Source organism: Scylla paramamosain, chromosome 37 (assembly GCF_035594125.1).
Source record: "Scylla paramamosain isolate STU-SP2022 chromosome 37, ASM3559412v1, whole genome shotgun sequence".
Classification (NCBI taxonomy): domain Eukaryota; kingdom Metazoa; phylum Arthropoda; class Malacostraca; order Decapoda; family Portunidae; genus Scylla; species Scylla paramamosain.
The window spans coordinates 14,259,635-14,277,309 of record NC_087187.1 but is presented as its reverse complement, the minus strand read 5'-3'; the positions used below and the strand labels follow the sequence as shown (position 1 = coordinate 14,277,309).

The window sequence follows — 17,675 nt, the reverse complement described above, 5'->3', positions numbered from 1 at the left end:
TGAACAACGAAATGATAAATACGGACCTGAAGTAAACCTTCCTGTTTCCTTGGTATTGTACGTTTCGGAAGTTCCTGGAAATAAGTCTCCCGTGATCTGACTGGAGAGATCTGAGGAAGTACAGCAATCGCCGAGGAACAACAACCGGATCCCGGAACACAGTCCACACCACAGTCTCCGAGCACGGGGGTGTTGTTAGCGACCCCTCATATCTGAGGAGTACAGAGAGGTACTGGTAAAGTACGATCATTGTGGACAAATTTTCAATCATAAAAATAACTTATTGCATAAAAGAAATATTTTGTGGACAGTCTTTCATCTGCAGCTTATTTTTTTGGTCTTACCGGAAAAAGCTACGCGCATTCTCAGGGAGAAGATAACGCAAGACAGTCTGGCGAGAGATGTGGCTCAGGAAGGGTCCGTTGGGTACAAGGTTATGTAGCCAGAAGTTGTCTGATGCAGCATCATCGTCGCTGCGGATAAAACATGAAAGTACAAGATGGGAGAAGCGATTGACGTTGATGAATGGTTTTCATATAAAGCAGTGTTAGCACCTCTGTAATGCAAAGCACAGCAATGCTAAGGCCTTGCCTTACAGAACCACTATTAGCACTTGTGTAATATTTGTACGAGATTCAGTTCAGGAAAATAAGTGAAAAAGTTTTTTTTTTTTTTTTATGTAGGAAGGACACTGGCCAAGGGCAACAAAAATATAATAAAAAAAATGCCCACTGAAATGCCAGTCCCATAAAAGGGTCAAAGCAGTGGTCAAAAATTGATGGATAAGTGTCTTGAAACCTCCCTCTTCAAGGAATTCAAGTCATAGGAAGGTGGAAATATAGAAGCAGGCAGGGAGTTCCAGAGTTTACCAGAGAAAGGGATGAATGATTGAGAATACTGGTTAACTCTTGCGTTAGAGAGGTGGACAGAGTAGGGGTGAGAGAAAGAAGAAAGTCTTGTGCAGCGAGGCCGCGGAAGTAGGGGAGGCATGCAGTTAGCAAGGTAAGAAGAGCAGTTAGCATGAAAATAGCGGTAGAAGACAGCTAGATATGCAACATTGCGGCGGTGAGAGAGAGGCTGAAGACAGTCAGTTAGAGGAGAGGAGTTGATGAGACGAAAAGCTTTTGATTCCACCCTGTCTAGAAGAGCAGTATGAGTGAAACCCCTCCAGACATGTGAAGCATACTCCATACATGGACGGATAAGCCCCTTGTACAGAGTTAGCAGCTGGGGGGGTAAGAAAAACTGGCGGAGACGTCTCAGAACACCTAACTTCATAGAAGCTGTTTTAGCTAGAGATGAGATGGGTGGAGGAGAGGGAGGAACAAGCCCAGAATCGTCCAAGGTAGAGTTTCTAGCAAAGGTTTGAGCAAAGAGTTTAGCTTTGGAAATAGATGTGATAGCAGTGGTGCCATCTGGTTGAAATAGAGGAGGGAAAGAAAAAGAAGCAAAGTTATTGGAGATATTTTTGGCTAGATGCCAGAAATCACGAGGGGAGTTAGATCTTGAAAGGTTTTGACATTTGCTGTTAATGAAGGAATTTTTGGCTAGCTGGAGAACAGACTTGGCATGTTTCAGGGTAGAAATGTAGAGTGCATGAGATTCTGGTGATGGAAGGCTTAAGTACCTTTGGTGGGTCACCTCTCTATCATGTATAGCACGAGAACAAGCTGTGTTAAACCAAGGTTTAGAAGGTTTAGGACGAGAAAAAGAGTGAGGAATGTATGCCTCCATGCCAGGCACTATCACCTCTGTTATGCGTTCAGCACACAAAGACGGGTCTCTGACACGGAAGCAGTAGTCATTCCAAGGGAAATCAGCAAAATACCTCCTCAGGTCCCCCCAACTAGAAGAGGCAAAACGCCAGAGGCACCTTCGCTTAGGGGGATCCTGAGGAGGGATTGGAGTGATAGGAAAAGATAAAGATATGAGATTGTGATTGGAGGAGCCCAACAGAGAAGAAAGGGTGACAGCATAAGCAGAAGCATTAAAGGTCAGGAAAAGGTCAAGAATGTTGGGCGTATCTCCAAGACGGTCAGGAATATGAGTAGGGTGTTGCACCAATTGCTCTAGGTCATGGAGGATAGCAAAGTTGTAGGCTAGTTCACCAGGATGGTCAGTGAAGGGAGAGGAAAGCCAAAGCTGGTGGTGAACATTGAAGTCTCCAAGAATGAAGAATGAAGATCTCTGCAAAAGGGAAGAGGGTCAGAATGTGCTCCACTTTGGAAGTTAAGTAGTCAAAGAATTTTTTATAGTCAGAGGAGTTAGGTGAGAGGTATACAGCACAGATAAATTTTGTATGAGAGTGACTTTGTAGTCGTAGCCAGATGGTGGAAAACTCGGAAGATTCAAGAGCGTGAACACCAGAGCAGGTTAAGTCATTGCGCACATAAACGCAGCATCCAGCTTTGGATCGAAAATGAGGATAGAGAAAGCAGGAGGGAACAGAAAAGGGGCTACTGTCAGTTGCCTCAGACACCTGAGTTTCAGTGAAGAAAAGAAGATGAGGTTTAAAAGAGGAGAGGTGGTGTTCTACGGATTGAAAATTAGATCTTAGACCGCGAATTTTGCAGAAGTTAATGAAGAAAAAGTTGAGGGGGGGGGTATCAAGACACTTAGGGTCGTTAACAGAAAGGCAGTCCGACCTGGGGACATTTATGGTCCCCTCCCCAGATGGGGACTCCGAGGCTGGTGTAGGAGTCGCCATGATGATTTTAAAATTTTTGAGTGAAGGGTGTGTGTGTTATTAGGTGCTTGTAGTTTTGTGTGGAGGAAGAGAGTTGCCTTTAGAGGGCAGGCTGTGACTGCCCCCTTGTGTTGTGAGACACAAAGGGAAACGTTCAGTGAGGTCACAGCTGGGTTTAATGATAAGTTCACAGCACCCCCTGAAGAGAAAGTTTTGTCTTTGCCTTTTTACAAAAGCTCTTTTAGAGATATCTTGCCTTCGCAACACACAGTAATGAATAATCTGCTAAATTCATATGAGGAACTCAGAAAACTTCGGAAAGAAAAGTTTTTTTTCGTTTCCTTCTTTTTCTTATGCTGTAATCTCCTGTGAAGGATTTTTTTTTTTGCATTACGCGCCAAACAAGAAAGTTTAGAAGCAATACCTCATTAATGCACTGATCAGAGATACTGGAAAAAAATAAGTTAAAAGTACTTACTTCCTAACCACAGGTACAGAGAAAAGTGACTAACCGACGAAATTGAGTTTCGTAAGTTGGCACTCGTATGCATTGGGCATTACAACCCTTTCCAAATATCAGACTGCAGCGAGATTCCGCCTTGAGAATGAAAGGTTTACTGTGAGCGAATCTATCCCTGAAAATCTATTTTTTTCCTGCCTTGAACACACGTGTCCTATTGGTCAATCTCCCTGCAATGTGGACTTTCCGTTACCGTCTCCTGCCGAGGACACACTCATCATCCTGAAGCACCTACTCAGACTCGCCATAATCACTGTTGCCCACAGGAGCCTCCAACCACACTGCCAGCACCGCCACGTCGTCAGGGTCACGTCCTTGTACCTGGCTAATGAAGGGTCAGGTCGTTATAATTCACTTATAATCTTATTTTTCACTGAAAGAACTAGAAATTAAAATGTTCTGGTTGGCTCTGGTCACAATTATTGTTATGAGCAACGTTCATCAAGAATGCAAAAATATCAACGATCACTTACTCCTCCTTGTAATGAACGAAGTGCATCTCCCCGGCAAAGCTGAAGTCCGCCAGGCGGTGTTCAGACCCCTCCTCGTCGTTCTTGCCCCAGTGGAAGTGAAATGAATCAAGCACATACTTGCCATTCAAGCCGCCACCAAGAAGATGAGGCCGGTTTGGAGACAGGGGCACCAGATTCGCTTTGAGATGGTGGTCGTCGATTTCTAAAGTGATGTTGATGAGCTGGAAAACACAAGCTGATGAACCAGTCATGATCTCAGTCAGTCATCTCAGGTGCTGATAATATGTCTCACATATTGTGTGAAACACTGGTCATGTTTTACTGATGTGCAAGCTTTGTGACTTTCTGGATACTGATTGATCATAAATATGGACTCAGTTAAAAAGAAGTTTGAATTAATATATTGACTTTAATTAATTAGCATCTCACTGTTATTTCTTCACGCGGTGGTAAACACTTACGCCGTAATTCTTAAAGATGAGTGGAGGAAAAGAAGAAGGAAAAACCGTCCGGAAGTTGAGGGGCGACTGCTTTTCCCCGGTGTTGCAGGAGCCTCCCCATTTGTCTTGGTTCTCGTAGTCATAGTAGGTCGCCGCCACCCCGCTGTGGACACATGGGACAGATATTTTTGCACTGTATACTCAGCGTACTCATACTAAGAAGAAGTGATAAATGAGAGCCGCACAACTCCTTCCTGCACACTTTCAATGCTTCTACAGCCCCTGGTGACTAGCTAAGGGTGCTTAACTTTGAGATCATTTGATGGCTGGAGGATGCGTCAAAAATCTTGGTACATGTCACAAATGTTACGATGTCCGGCTCAACAAAGATTTGCTCGGAAATATATCAAGCTGGAACGAGACAGAGTTTTATCATGGAATGATAAAACTCAGTAGATAAAAGGAAACGTTTGTTTTTTATCCAGAGAGTGGACACTTTTCATCAAGAACATTTGAGGCTTACGAATCCATATGGAAGGTGGCGATATCTTATCACTTGAAAGAATATATCAATTGATTTATCACTATAGCATTTCTAAACTGATGCGAATCACTGAAATATATTGCAGCTGAAGTGTGAAACCAGTTATTGTGTAAAAGACAGTGTATGAAGTGCCCACAACTTCATGGCATTGTATGATATCAAATTATATATACACATTTCCTAGGTGTTCTGCAAGTTACCAAGTTCGTTTCGGGCAAAGTGTGAAATCTGCAGATTAACGAGCAAACTTCCATAGCTAATTGTTATTTGTCTGCCGTTAAATATGTTTTCACCTTTGCGCATGTGGTCTTCATTCATCATCGTTCAAGGCTGCTTCACACAGTCGTCACACACCCGTGCGCCCTCACCACAACACCATGAACTGCGTTACCGCCCCCACTACCGCTCCCCCTTGCACCTGCATGGCTGTTGGCTATCTTTCGAGATGGAACTGAGCACATCTAGTGAACTTGGATTAGTAATGAAGCAATGTTTTTATGCTGACATTGAAAGAGAGAGAGAAAAAAAGATGGAGCACTGCAGCAAAGAACACGGTGTTCTTAACTGACGAACGTTATCAACAACTAATTGATGAGGTGAAAATGCTAAAACTACACAGAAGGCGTTCGCCACTACTGGTTGCTCAGTAGGTATGACGTTATGGTTGTACAACAGAAACCATTCAACAAAAAGTTATTCAGCCTATATAGGAAAGATGTACTAGTGTTCAGTTCTATGTGGCCGACAGTGAGCTGTTTGACATACTTCATGAAATTCACGTATCAGTTTGTCATGGGGGTCGTGGACGGTTGATTAAGGAGCTCTCACCCGAGTACAAGAATATTATTCGCCATGATATAGAGTTGTTTCTTCAGCTCTGTACACCGTGTCAACAAAAGCAGAAAGGTTGCAAAAACGAATTATTGTAAAACCGATAATTTCCTCTGAATTCAATTCTCGTTGTCATGTGGATTTGATTGACTTTCAGAGTCTTCCAAATTGAGACGTAAACTTTATACTAGTCTACCAGAACAATCTAATAAAATTTGTTGTTCTTAAAGCACTCAAAACCAAACATGCTGAGGAGGTAGCTTACAACCTGATTGACATCTTTACACTTATTGGACCACCATCTGTGCGCTAGGGATACAATAAGTCACTGCAAGATTGTCCTTGTGCCGAAGAAACAGTATCACTGCGGAAAGCGGTTCCAGCATATTAAGAATTCTTGCTACACAGAGAATGCGACTGACTAGCCCCGGTGGTGGAGAGGGGGGTGACTGATTAGGCGCGTTGGAGACGCCGACAAAGTGATCCCGCAACAAAATAATGACTTGAAGCATCTAAGTGAATGAAATACATAAATGATAAATAATAATACATGTAGTATATTTGTAATAGTAATAATGATAATCATAATAATATTATAAAGAAAATGAGCTTATTATATATCCCACCTAATAAACATATATTTCTTAGGTCAGCTGCAACACAGCAATCTACAGGAACTGGGCAAGGATTTGGTAAGTGCATGTGCAAGACAAAGTGGCAAAGTAAGAAATGTTTTTTCGTAAAAAAAAAAAAAAAAAGAAAAAAAAAATTGCAATTCAATATGCCAGTCAAGTACAGACTGTCGCAATAAACAGAACAACATACAGCTGTAATATTCATCAATTATCTAAATTTATTTACGTGCAAATTCGTTTATAAAGTTTGTAACCTTTGTGTTCTTGTACACATTATGGATTATTAAAGTTTTACCACATCATTTTTCGTTTATCAATGTTTATTAGTGTTTATTAGTATATTATACTTTTCCTGGGTTCATGTATGCATTGTATGGAACACCAAGATATTTTAAGAAATACCTAAGTAAAGCGCAAAAGATATAAAGTAAACGTAATTAATACTTTGCCAAAAACTGCGTTATATTCTATATAATGCCTAGCTATTATATATAATACGTGAGTTTTATACATTACCAGTAATATATATATATATATATATATATATATATATATATATATATATATATATATATATATATATATATATATATATATATATATATATATATATATATATATATTAGTTACAGGTTTATCAACTTTTAAGTTACAGGAACAAATGTTGAGAAAGTTTGTGGAGGTATCACATCTCAAGGTATCATAAGTGGACAAGTCGGCGTGTTGGCTGAACACACTTACCTCACCATCAACATGAAGGAGAGCATCACCAGTGTCGGGATCATCGTGTTCTCCCCTCTGAAGCCACTTCTTCTCTTTCGACCACCTGGACGTTCAGAGAGAGACAAGTTCGGCATGCTGGTCGTCGCGGCTGCAATGCGAGGTTGTGGTGGTGGTGGTAGATCTGCTGGAGGGAGTAAGGATGTTCACTCTTCTTATTTCTAATTACAAGAAGTATTACATATCTGAATCTGTATTTCTAGTTTTAAATCTACACATATGTACGTATAGCAATACATGTATGAAAATGTGTATTCCATTAATATCGTTAAATGTGTATAAGAATAAAGTTTTGAATAAATGCATCACTTTACTGTTTAGTATTCTGCTCAGTATTCTGTTGTTCAGTATTCTGCCTCACCGACGGATGTACGCATGGTGGCATGCAGGCATTAGAAATTACGTTGTGACTTGTTCATTGCTTCACAGTGCTTCTCTCTTTTGATACCTATAAGCGAATCTCTCTCTCTCTCTCTCTCTCTCTCTCTCTCTCTCTCTCTCTCTCTCTCTCTCAGTGGTATTATTCACCATGGTGTTACAATTGCCGTTAAGTCGCACCATGTTGCTAGCCGCACAACACACCAGATTGCAGTGATGCATTTCCTACGCGGAGCAGTGTACTCACGTCCTGTATCAGCATGATTTGAATTGTGCTTGAAAACACTCCAAACTCTGATTCCACTCGAACACAAGAAGTACTTTTATAATAAGATAGTTTCGTTAATTAGTGTTTGGTTAGGTTTAGTTGGGTGAGGCCTTGGACCGCGCTGCTCCCGGTGTAGGTTCAATGGGTCAATGCAGTACTTGGGAACCCGAGCATGCATAAACAGTGTGCTAGACGTACGATTCGAGTGAACCACCTTCACTCCCTTGTAACGGCCATTAAATTCTTACAAAACTGTGAATTCAAATTTTCAAGTAAAATCTAACCAGTTCCAACTGAAATAGTTCGACACTGTGGCACCATGAGTTGTTGCTCCACCATTATCACTTGTGAGTAGCTCATAAACTTCTTTGGAGTCCTCTCCACGATTCATAACATATCGACGCGCTAGTACTCATAACCCTATGCGAACTTTTCTGCATTACTCATAAAGTTTAAGAGCAACCCTTAGAGGATAAAGAGCTGCATCCTGCTCATAATAGACCGATGATCTTTTCTGCATACCGCTCCAGGTCTGCGACGCGTCTAAAAATTAGAAATCCCCCCCCCCCAACCAGCGCTGCGGGAAGGCTCTTTAAGTTTCTCCACAGCTTAAAGCACCTATTACCTGTTTGTTTGTTTTTTTTTCACACTGCGTCGCGGCAAACACATTCTTTTCTCTCTTGTAAGACTGAATAGTGATCAGAAAACACTTTTCTCGCACAGCTTGTAGCTCTCATTACTATTACTTCACCTGCAGCACTCAAAAGATGTATACGTATACCGTAAGATTAGCACGTTCACAAATATCGCTTACAAAGATTAACGTCACACACTCTACCAGTCATTTGGTCCCATACATTTCATACAACATACATTTATCATCACATTCAACAATAATCGCACACTTATGCATGCAAAGCTTTCCAAACTCTTTTCCCTTTCACTGCCCGCTGTTCTTCTTTCATAGTGAACGGTTAATTCACTCTCCCAACTCTTCAATCTACAATCAGACCGCAAAAAACTCAAGCTCCTTATCCTCTTCTGCATCCAGCAATCCATCATAAGCATCTATCCATCATAATTCTCTCTCTCTCTCTCTCTCTCTCTCTCTCTCTCTCTCTCTCTCTCTCTCTCTCTCTCTCTCTCTCTCTCTCTCTCTCTCTGTGGCAGGAATTAAATAGAGCAGGCAGGTACAGTCAGGTATGTGTAGTAGGAGATTTTAATTTTAGGAATATCGACTGGAGTCTGATGGTAGGTAACAAGGAAGCAGAGGAATTTCTTAAAGTAATTCAGGATAATTTTTTAAAACAGGTTGTCGTAGAACCCACAAGGGGGAATAATATTCTAGATTTAATTCTTACTAACAGAGAGGAAGCAGTCACGCAGGTAGAGGCTGGAGCACAGCTAGGTAACAGTGACCATAGGAAAATTAGGTGCAATTTAGAATGGGAAGAAACTTTTAGAAGCAAAAACACTAGTAAAATACCTGACTTTAGGAGAGCAGATTTTGAGGAATCAAAAAGGTACCTCCAAGGAGTGGACTGGCAAGGGACGCAGGGTGAGGTCAGGTCAGGGACGGAGTGCAGAGAGATAAGGCAGGATGAGAGAGGTGAGGTGAGGCATGAGGGTGTAGGACAAGAGGAGGGAAGATGTGTCCGGAAGGGGAGGAGGAAAGATGAATGGGGAGATAGGTGTGAGTATGTTGGAATGTCAGGTCATGCTGAAATGAGAGAGGTGAGGTCGAGGCGAGTAGATGAGGGAGTGGAGAGGATGGTCGGGGACGAGATGAGGGGATTAGTTGTGGTAAATGTAGATGAATTGTATAAATATTTCGTGGATAAAGTTCATACAGGTCAGTTATCAAATATCCCGTATAGGACAATAAGATCACAAAAAAATAATCCTAAATGGATGACTGCTAGGTTAAAGCATTATATAGGGCGTAAGAGAAGTATATATAAGAGATTAAGGGCAAGTGAAGAAGTTTTAAGGTCACAATATAATGAATGAACAGTCAGGAAGTTAACGAGGAAAGCTAAGGGCAATGATGAATTAAAGGTAGCCAGCCAGGCGCAGACGTACCCAAGGGATTTTATCAGGTGTAGAGGACGAAGAATAAGGATACTATAGGTCTATTAAAGGCAGCAGATGGGGAGCTGGTTAGTTCTGGGAGGGAGATTAGCAAACTTTTGAATGAGTATTTTTTAACTGTCTTCACCCAGGAAAACATGCAGGATATGCCAGATAGTGAACAGGTGTTTAGAGCAGATGAGAATGAGAAGCTGACAGATATTTCCATAACTAGGGAGATAGTGGAACAGTTCAAGACACCAGGACCTGATGAAATATATCCCAGAGTACTTAAGGAATGCAAAGAGATTATTGGTGAGCCGTTAGTTTCTGTCTTTAGGAAATCACTTGAGTCAGGTGAGGTACCAATAATGTGGAGGCAGGCTAATGTAGTACCCATCTTTAAGAAAGGAGATAAAACTTTAGCGTCTAACTATAAACCTGTCAGCTTAACTTCAGTTATAAGTAAAATATTAGAGTCAATAATAGCGAGGAACATTAGGGAACATTTAGACAAACATAACTTGATAAATCAGTCACAGCATGGCTTCACGAAGGGGAAGTCTCGCCTGACAAACTTGTTAAGTTTTTACAGTAAAGTGTACGAGGCAGTAGATAATGGTGATAGTTATGATATCTTATATCTGGACTTCAGTAAAACATTTGACAAGGTACCCCATCAAAGGCTCCTGGGAAAGGTTAGGGCACACGGGATAGATGGGAAGGTGTTAGGCTGGATAGGGTCATGGCTTAGTGACAGGCGACAAAGAGTTGTAATAAACGGCTCGAAATCTGAGTGGGGTCATGTAATTAGTGGGGTGCCACAGGGATCAGTATTAGGGCCATTGTTATTTCTAATATATATCAATGACTTGGATAGTGGAATTAGTAGTGATCTTAGTAAATCTGCGGATGACACAAAGATAGGTAGATTAATTAGGTCAGAATCGTATGCCATCGCCTTGAAGACAGATTTAGATAGAATGAATGAATGGACGGATAGATGGCAAATGCAATTTAATATCAATAAATGCAAAGTACTTAGCGTAGGTAGATGAAACCCACACAATAGGTACACATTAAACAACCAAACTCTGGTAGGTACAGGGTACGAGAAAGATTTAGGAGTTATAGTTAGCTCTAAACTCCGTCTAGGGAAACAATGCATAGAAGCCAGAAACATGGCAAATAGGGTACTAGGATTAATTTTTAGGAATGTTAAAAGTAGAAAGCCGGAAGTAATATTAAAGTTATACTTGGCGCTGGTCAGACCTCATCTAGACTACGCTGTGCAGTTCTGGTCCCCACAGTACAGGAAAGATATAGGTCTATTATAATCAGTACAGAGGAGAATGACTAAAAGGATACAGGGGATGAGGAGTATTCCATACGAAGCGAGATTGAAGCTGTTAAATTTACATACTTTAGAAAGACGTCGGCAAAAGAGGGGACCTGATAGAAGTCTTTAAGTGGTATAAGGGTTATATCAAGGGGGATGTAAGCAAAATTCTTAGGATCAGCAACCAGGGTAGAACAAGGAGGAGGCAGTAGACACCTGCCGAAACGATAATTACTCCCAGTGAGGTCTAAAGCACTGTTCAGGGGGTGCTGTGAACTTATCATTAAACCCAGCTGTGACCTCACTGAACGTTTCCCTTTGTTTCTCACAACACAAGGGGCAGTCACAGCCTGCCCTCTAAAGACAACTCTCTTCCTCCACACAAAACTACAAGCACCTAATAACACACACCCTTCACTCAAAAATTTTAAAATCATGGCGACTCCTACACCAGCCTCGGAGTCCCCATCTGGGGTGGGGACCATAAATGTCCCCAGGTCGAACTGCCTTTCTGTCGACGACCTTAAGTGTCTTGACACCCCCCTCAACTTTTTCTTCATTAACTTCTGCAACATTCGCGGTCTAAGATCTAATTTTCAATCTGTAGAACACCACCTCTCCTCTTCTAAACCTCATCTTCTTTTCCTCACTGAAACTCAGGTGTCTGAGGCAACTGACAGTAGCCCCTTTTCTGTTCCCTCCTACTTTCTCTATCCTCATTTTCGATCCAAAGCTGGATGCTGCGTTTATGTGCCCAATAACTTAACCTGCTCTCGTGCCCACGCTCTTGAATCTTCCGAGTTTTCCACCATCTGGCTACGACTACAGAGTCATTGTCATACTAAATTTATCTGTGCTGTATACCTCTCTCCTAACTCCTCTGACTATAAGAAATTCTTTGACTACTTAACTTCCAAAGTGGAACACATTCTGACCCTTTTCCCTTTTGCAGAGATCTTCATTCTTCATTCTTGGAGACTTCAATGTTCACCACCAGCTTTGGCTTTCCTCTCCCTTCACTGACCATTCTGGTGAACTAGCCTACAACTTTGCTATCCTCCATGACCTAGAGCAATTGGTGCAACACCCTACTCGTATTCCTGACCGTCTTGGAGATACGCCCAACATTCTTGACCTTTTCCTGACCTCTAATCCTTCTGCTTATGCTGTCACCCTTTCTTCTCCGTTGGGCTCCTCCGATCACAATCTCATATCTTTATCTTGTCCTATCACTCCAATCCCTCCTCAGGATCCCCCTAAGCGAAGGTGCCTCTGGCGTTTTGCCTCTGCTAGTTTGGGGGACCTGAGGAGGTATTTTGCTGATTTTCCTTGGAATGACTACTGCTTCCGTGTCAGAGACCCGTCTTTGTGTGCTGAGCGCATAACAGAGGTGATAGTGTCTGGCATGAAGGCGTACATTCCTCACTCTTTTTCTCGTCCTAAACCTTCTAAACCTTGGTTTAACACAGCTTGTTCTCGTGCTATACATGATAGAGAGGTGGCCCACAAAAGGTACTTAAGCCTTCCATCACCAGAATCTCATGCACTTTATATTTCTGCCCGGAACCATGCCAAGTCTGTTCTCCAACTAGACAAAAACTCCTTCATTAACAGAAAATGTCAAAACCTTTCAAGATCTAACTTCCGTCGTGATTTCTGGCATGTAGCCAAAAATATCTCCAATAATTTTGCTTCTTCTTCTTTCCCTCCTTTATTTCAACCAGATGGCACCACTGCTATCACATCTATTTCTAAAGCTGAACTCTTTGCTCAAACCTTTGCTAGAAACTCTACCTTGGACGATTCTGGGCTTGTTCCTCCCTCTCCTCCACCCTCTGACTACTTCATGCCACCTATTAAAATTCTTCGCAATGATGTTTTCCATGCCCTCGCTGGCCTAAACTCTCGGAAGGCTTATGGACCTGATGGGGTTCCTCCTATTGTTCTCCAAAACTGTGCCTCCGTGCTTGCACCTTGCCTAGTCAAACTCTTTCAGCTCTGTCTGTCAACATCTACCTTTCCTTCTTGCTGGAAGTTTGCCTACATTCAACCTGTTCCTAATAAGGGTGACCGCTCTAATCCCTCAAACTACCTTCCTATTGCTTTAATTTCCTGCTTATCTAAAGTTTTTGAATCTATCCTCAACAGGAAGATTCTTAAACATCTATCACTTCACAACCTTCTATCTGATCGCCAGTATGGGTTCCGTCAAGGCCGCTCTACTGGTGATCTTCTGGCTTTCCTTACTGAGTCTTGGTCATCCTCTTTTAGAGATTTTGGTGAAACTTTTGCTGTTGCCTTGGACATATCAAAAAGCCTTTGATAGAGTCTGGCACAAAGCTTTGATTTCCAAACTACCCTCTTACGGTTTCTATCCTTCTCTCTGTAACTTCATCTCAAGTTTCCTTTCTGACCGTTCTATTGCTGCTGTGGTAGACGGTCACTGTTCTTCTCCTAAATCTATTAACAGTGGTGTTCCTCAGGGTTCTGTCCTGTCACCCACTCTCTTCTTATTATTCATTAATGATCTTCTAAACCAAACTTCTTGTCCTATCCACTCCTACGCTGATGATACCAGCCTGCACTTTTCCACGTCTTTTCATAGACGTCCAACCCTTCAGGAGGTAAACATATCACGCAGGGAAGCCACAGAGCGCCTGACTTCTGATCTTTCTAAAATTTCTGATTGGGGCAGAGCAAATTTGGTATTGTTCAATGCCTCAAAAACTCAATTCCTTCATCTATCAACTTGACATAACCTTCCAGACAACTATCCCCTCTTCTTCAATGACACTCAACTGTCCATCTCTTCTACACTGAACATCCTCGGTCTGTCCTTTACTTATAATCTGAACTGGAAACTTCACATCTCATCTCTAGCTAAAACAGCTTCTATGAAGTTAGGTGTTCTGAGACGTCTCCGCCAGTTTTTCTCACCCCCCCCAGCTGCTAACTCTGTACAAGGGCCTTATCCGTCCATGTATGGAGTATGCTTCACATGTCTGGGGGGGTTCCACTCATACTGCTCTTTTAGACAGGGTGGAATCAAAAGCTTTTCGTCTCATCAACTCCCCTCCTCTAACCGACTGTCTTCAGCCTCTCTCTCACCGCCGCAATGTTGCATATCTAGCTGTCTTCTACCGCTATTTTCATGCTTACTGCTCTTTTGATCTTTCTAACTGCATGCCTCCCCTCCTTCCGCGGCCTCGCTGCACAAGACTTTCTTCTTTCTCTCACCCCTATTCTGTCCACCTCTCTAACGCAAGAGTTAACCAGTATTCTCAATCATTCATCCCTTTCTCTGGTAAACTCTGGAACTCCCTGCCTGCTTCTGTATTTCCACCTTCCTATGACTTGAATTCCTTCAAGAGGGAGGTTTCAAGACACTTATCCACCAATTTTTGACCAATGCTTTGACCCTTTTATGGGACTGGCATTACAGTGGGCAGTTTTTTTTATTAGATTTTTGTTGCCCTTGGCCAGTATCCTTCCTACATAAAAAAAAAAAAAAGAAATAACGGGTTCAAGCTTGAAAAATTTAGGTATAGGAAGGAAAAAATTGGTTCTCAAATAGGGTGGTAGATGAGTGGAACGGACTCAGTAATCATGTTGTTAGTGCTAGGACACTAGAGAGCTTTAAGAGAAGATTAGACAAGTTTATGGATGGGGATAATAGATGGAAATAGGTAGGTGTGTTTCATACAGGGACTGCCACGTGTAAGCCTGGTCGCTTCTTGCAGCTTCCCTTATTTCTTATGATCTCTCTCTCTCTCTCTCTCTCTCTCTCTCTCTCTCTCTCTCTCTCTCTCTTGTTGCTTTAATGGTACGCAAACGCAAGGTCTGGTAAAGAGCCAGGGAACTTGTTTTGATGAACTGTTACACTTCATCACGTGGATGAAATGATTCTTAACGCAAAGCTTACCGGAAACAGCTTGCTTCTTAACCCCAATCATATCCAAGAGCGGAAAAAAAAATAAATAAATATTGAGCAGTTAGAGAATACCGATCCCTTCTCACTGAATCCCTAATGATACCACCTAACCCTTGCGTGGTAATGGTATGTTCCCTGTACCAGGCTTGAGACGCTCCTCTGAGGTGCTGCGAAGACTGTCGCTCTAAGAAGGTGCTGTGCTTATATACCAATGTTCAGTTTTTTTTCTTTTTTTTCTACCAATGTGGGCTTTTCTTTTTTCTTACATTTGAGCTCACCCACAACCGGCTCTGAGAATTGCCTAGAGCAATTCAGGTGCAGACGCAGAAAAATATTCTTACATTGACTATTATTAGCGGATGCCTCGGGCAGTGATAGATGTGTTAAAGCCAATAGCTGGTGAGCTATCAGCTGTAATTCTATAGTAATGAACATTATTTGATAACAATTATCAATATATATATATATATATATATATATATATATATATATATATATATATATATATATATATATATATATATATATATATATATATATATATATATATATATATATATATATATATATATATATATATATATATATATATATATATATATATATACATGTGTGTGTGTGTGTGTGTGTGTGTACTTTGCTGTGAGTATTTTTTTTTTATTGTCAAAACACAAACAACTAAACAATTATCATAAATATCAATACACATATGTATGTAAGGGATTAGCATAACCTGTGGAGGCGAAGTTCCCAGACAGATATGTTTCTGACCAGGAAACATAAACAACATCTAATGAGCATGAATTGTTACATTATGTTGTGATATATTACAGTGAACAGTATCATTTAATTTGTTTATTGATAAAATAAGAACTATCAGTAATGGAGATTTAATATATTACGTCTATTGTTCTTTTCAAATTGCAGAAAAACATCCGAAGAAAATTGTGTTTTTGTATCACTTTCTAGGAAATTCAATAGTTGTGAACCAAAATAAAAGATACTGTTTTAACCCGTTAAATCCGAGCACCCCCCGAATTCAGACATCTCTCGTGCCTGATTAATTGGGAAAAAATCGACATTTGCAGATTGACTTGGAAATACGTTTATTCGGTAGTGCATGTGTAGATACATCAGCAGGTGTATTTTTTTTTTTAGCCCAACTCAACCTGGTTCTTTCACAATATTCGCCAGTAGTTGGAGAATGGCGGCGCCTGGAAACTCCCACGCATCAGTAGAAGAGGCTTAGCCAGACAGGGTGGCGCCTGCCTCCCTCTCACTGACACGCTCCTTGCAGTTGTCGTACAGGAGGCTACATCTAACCCTGCCTCCATTTCTTTGTTTCTTTGCTAATGTCTTTCCAAATTGTAGATTTATATTTTATTGTATGCTATGTAAGGGGTGGAACAGGGTTATATATATATATATATATATATATATATATATATATATATATATATATATATATATATATATATATATATATATATATATATATATATAGAGAGAGAGAGAGAGAGAGAGAGAGAGAGAGAGAGAGAGAGAGAGAGAGAGAGAGAGAGAGAGAGAGAGAGAGAGAGAGAGAGAGAGAGAGAGAGAGAGAGAGAGAGATGTGCCAGACGTATGATCACTTGCTACAGGGGCAGCTGGTTGTTTTACTCCACCCTTTCTTCTGTCACTATCACTGGTTGAAGATGGCTGTGATCGTGGTGGTGGTGGTGGTGGATCAGCACCTGATCGGGTAACAGAAGAGCGAGTGCGAGCACTTAGCTGCCGGAGCCCCGAAAAAACAAATTACAACAAGAGCACAACATCACTATCACCAGGTAAATCTTAGAAGACAACACTGACATCATTGACAGCTGCCCCGACAAGAGAAGATTATCCATTTTAGAAGCCCTCCACATAAAAGAAGAAAACCCGAAGTTGAATTATCCAAACAACTGACCTACAAGCACTGCCGAGCATGAGAAGATCAAGGCTAGACGGCGCACCAAGCGAACCAGCCAATCAGCGACGCCGTAGTGCGCAGCTGGCCGCCGCTGAGACTGGCAGGCGGGTATAAAAGAAAACGCTACCGCAATCCCTAAAAGCAGTAACAAATATATTTATCAATTAAAAAAAAAAAAAAAAAACTCCAGAAATAAGAGATCTAGAAAACCAATATAGATTACTGAAACAAAATGTGATAACTAATGGATGGTCTAATGAGCATTATAGAAAATACATGAAAATAAGATATGAATTAAGAGAAAAAAATGTAGGGAGAATCATAACAAGAACTGGGAAAATAAAGTCACTGATTTAATGAACCATAGTAAGAATAGTAAAGAATTCTGGAACAAATTTAAAGTGTTGAAAGGAAAAAAATATAATACACACAAATTATATGAAAGACTCTGAAGGAAATAAATATTATACAGATAAAGAGAAATGTGACCTATTAGAAAGAACTTGGAGAGACATCTTCATAATAACGGAAGATGAAGAAACTCAATTCGACAGAAATCACTCTCACCATATAGATACATTTATAAATGTAAATTCACAGAGTATCTATATTTCCACTATCTGACTTAAGCAAACTAACTAATGAAAATTACCACATAAGGGAAATTGACAACGAAGAAATTAAAAGACACATACGGAAATAAAAAAAAAAAAAAACAAGGCACCGGGTCTTTAAAAAATAAACAAATTAATATTAGAAAATATTACTGATAAGGCTCTAGACCAACTTAAATATATATTTAATGCTTGTTATTCAGCAGGATATTTCC

General features: G+C 40.8%; 1 protein-coding gene across 1 annotated transcript in view; it reads right to left on the bottom strand.

Moving 5' to 3' along the window:
- The window catches only part of LOC135091199 (putative carbonic anhydrase 3), a 7,403-nt gene extending 369 nt beyond the window's left edge, over window positions 1-7,034 (bottom strand). The window contains exons 1-6 of the mRNA XM_063988644.1: window positions 6,871-7,034; window positions 4,141-4,282; window positions 3,680-3,900; window positions 3,442-3,531; window positions 345-473; window positions 27-212 (exon numbers count right to left, since the gene is read on the bottom strand). Coding sequence (XP_063844714.1) covers window positions 27-212; window positions 345-473; window positions 3,442-3,531; window positions 3,680-3,900; window positions 4,141-4,282; window positions 6,871-6,986 — 884 coding nt within the window. The 5' untranslated portion in view covers window positions 6,987-7,034. The remainder of the gene's footprint in view (window positions 1-26; window positions 213-344; window positions 474-3,441; window positions 3,532-3,679; window positions 3,901-4,140; window positions 4,283-6,870) is intronic.
- Between the last annotated feature and the right edge of the window lie 10,641 nt (window positions 7,035-17,675).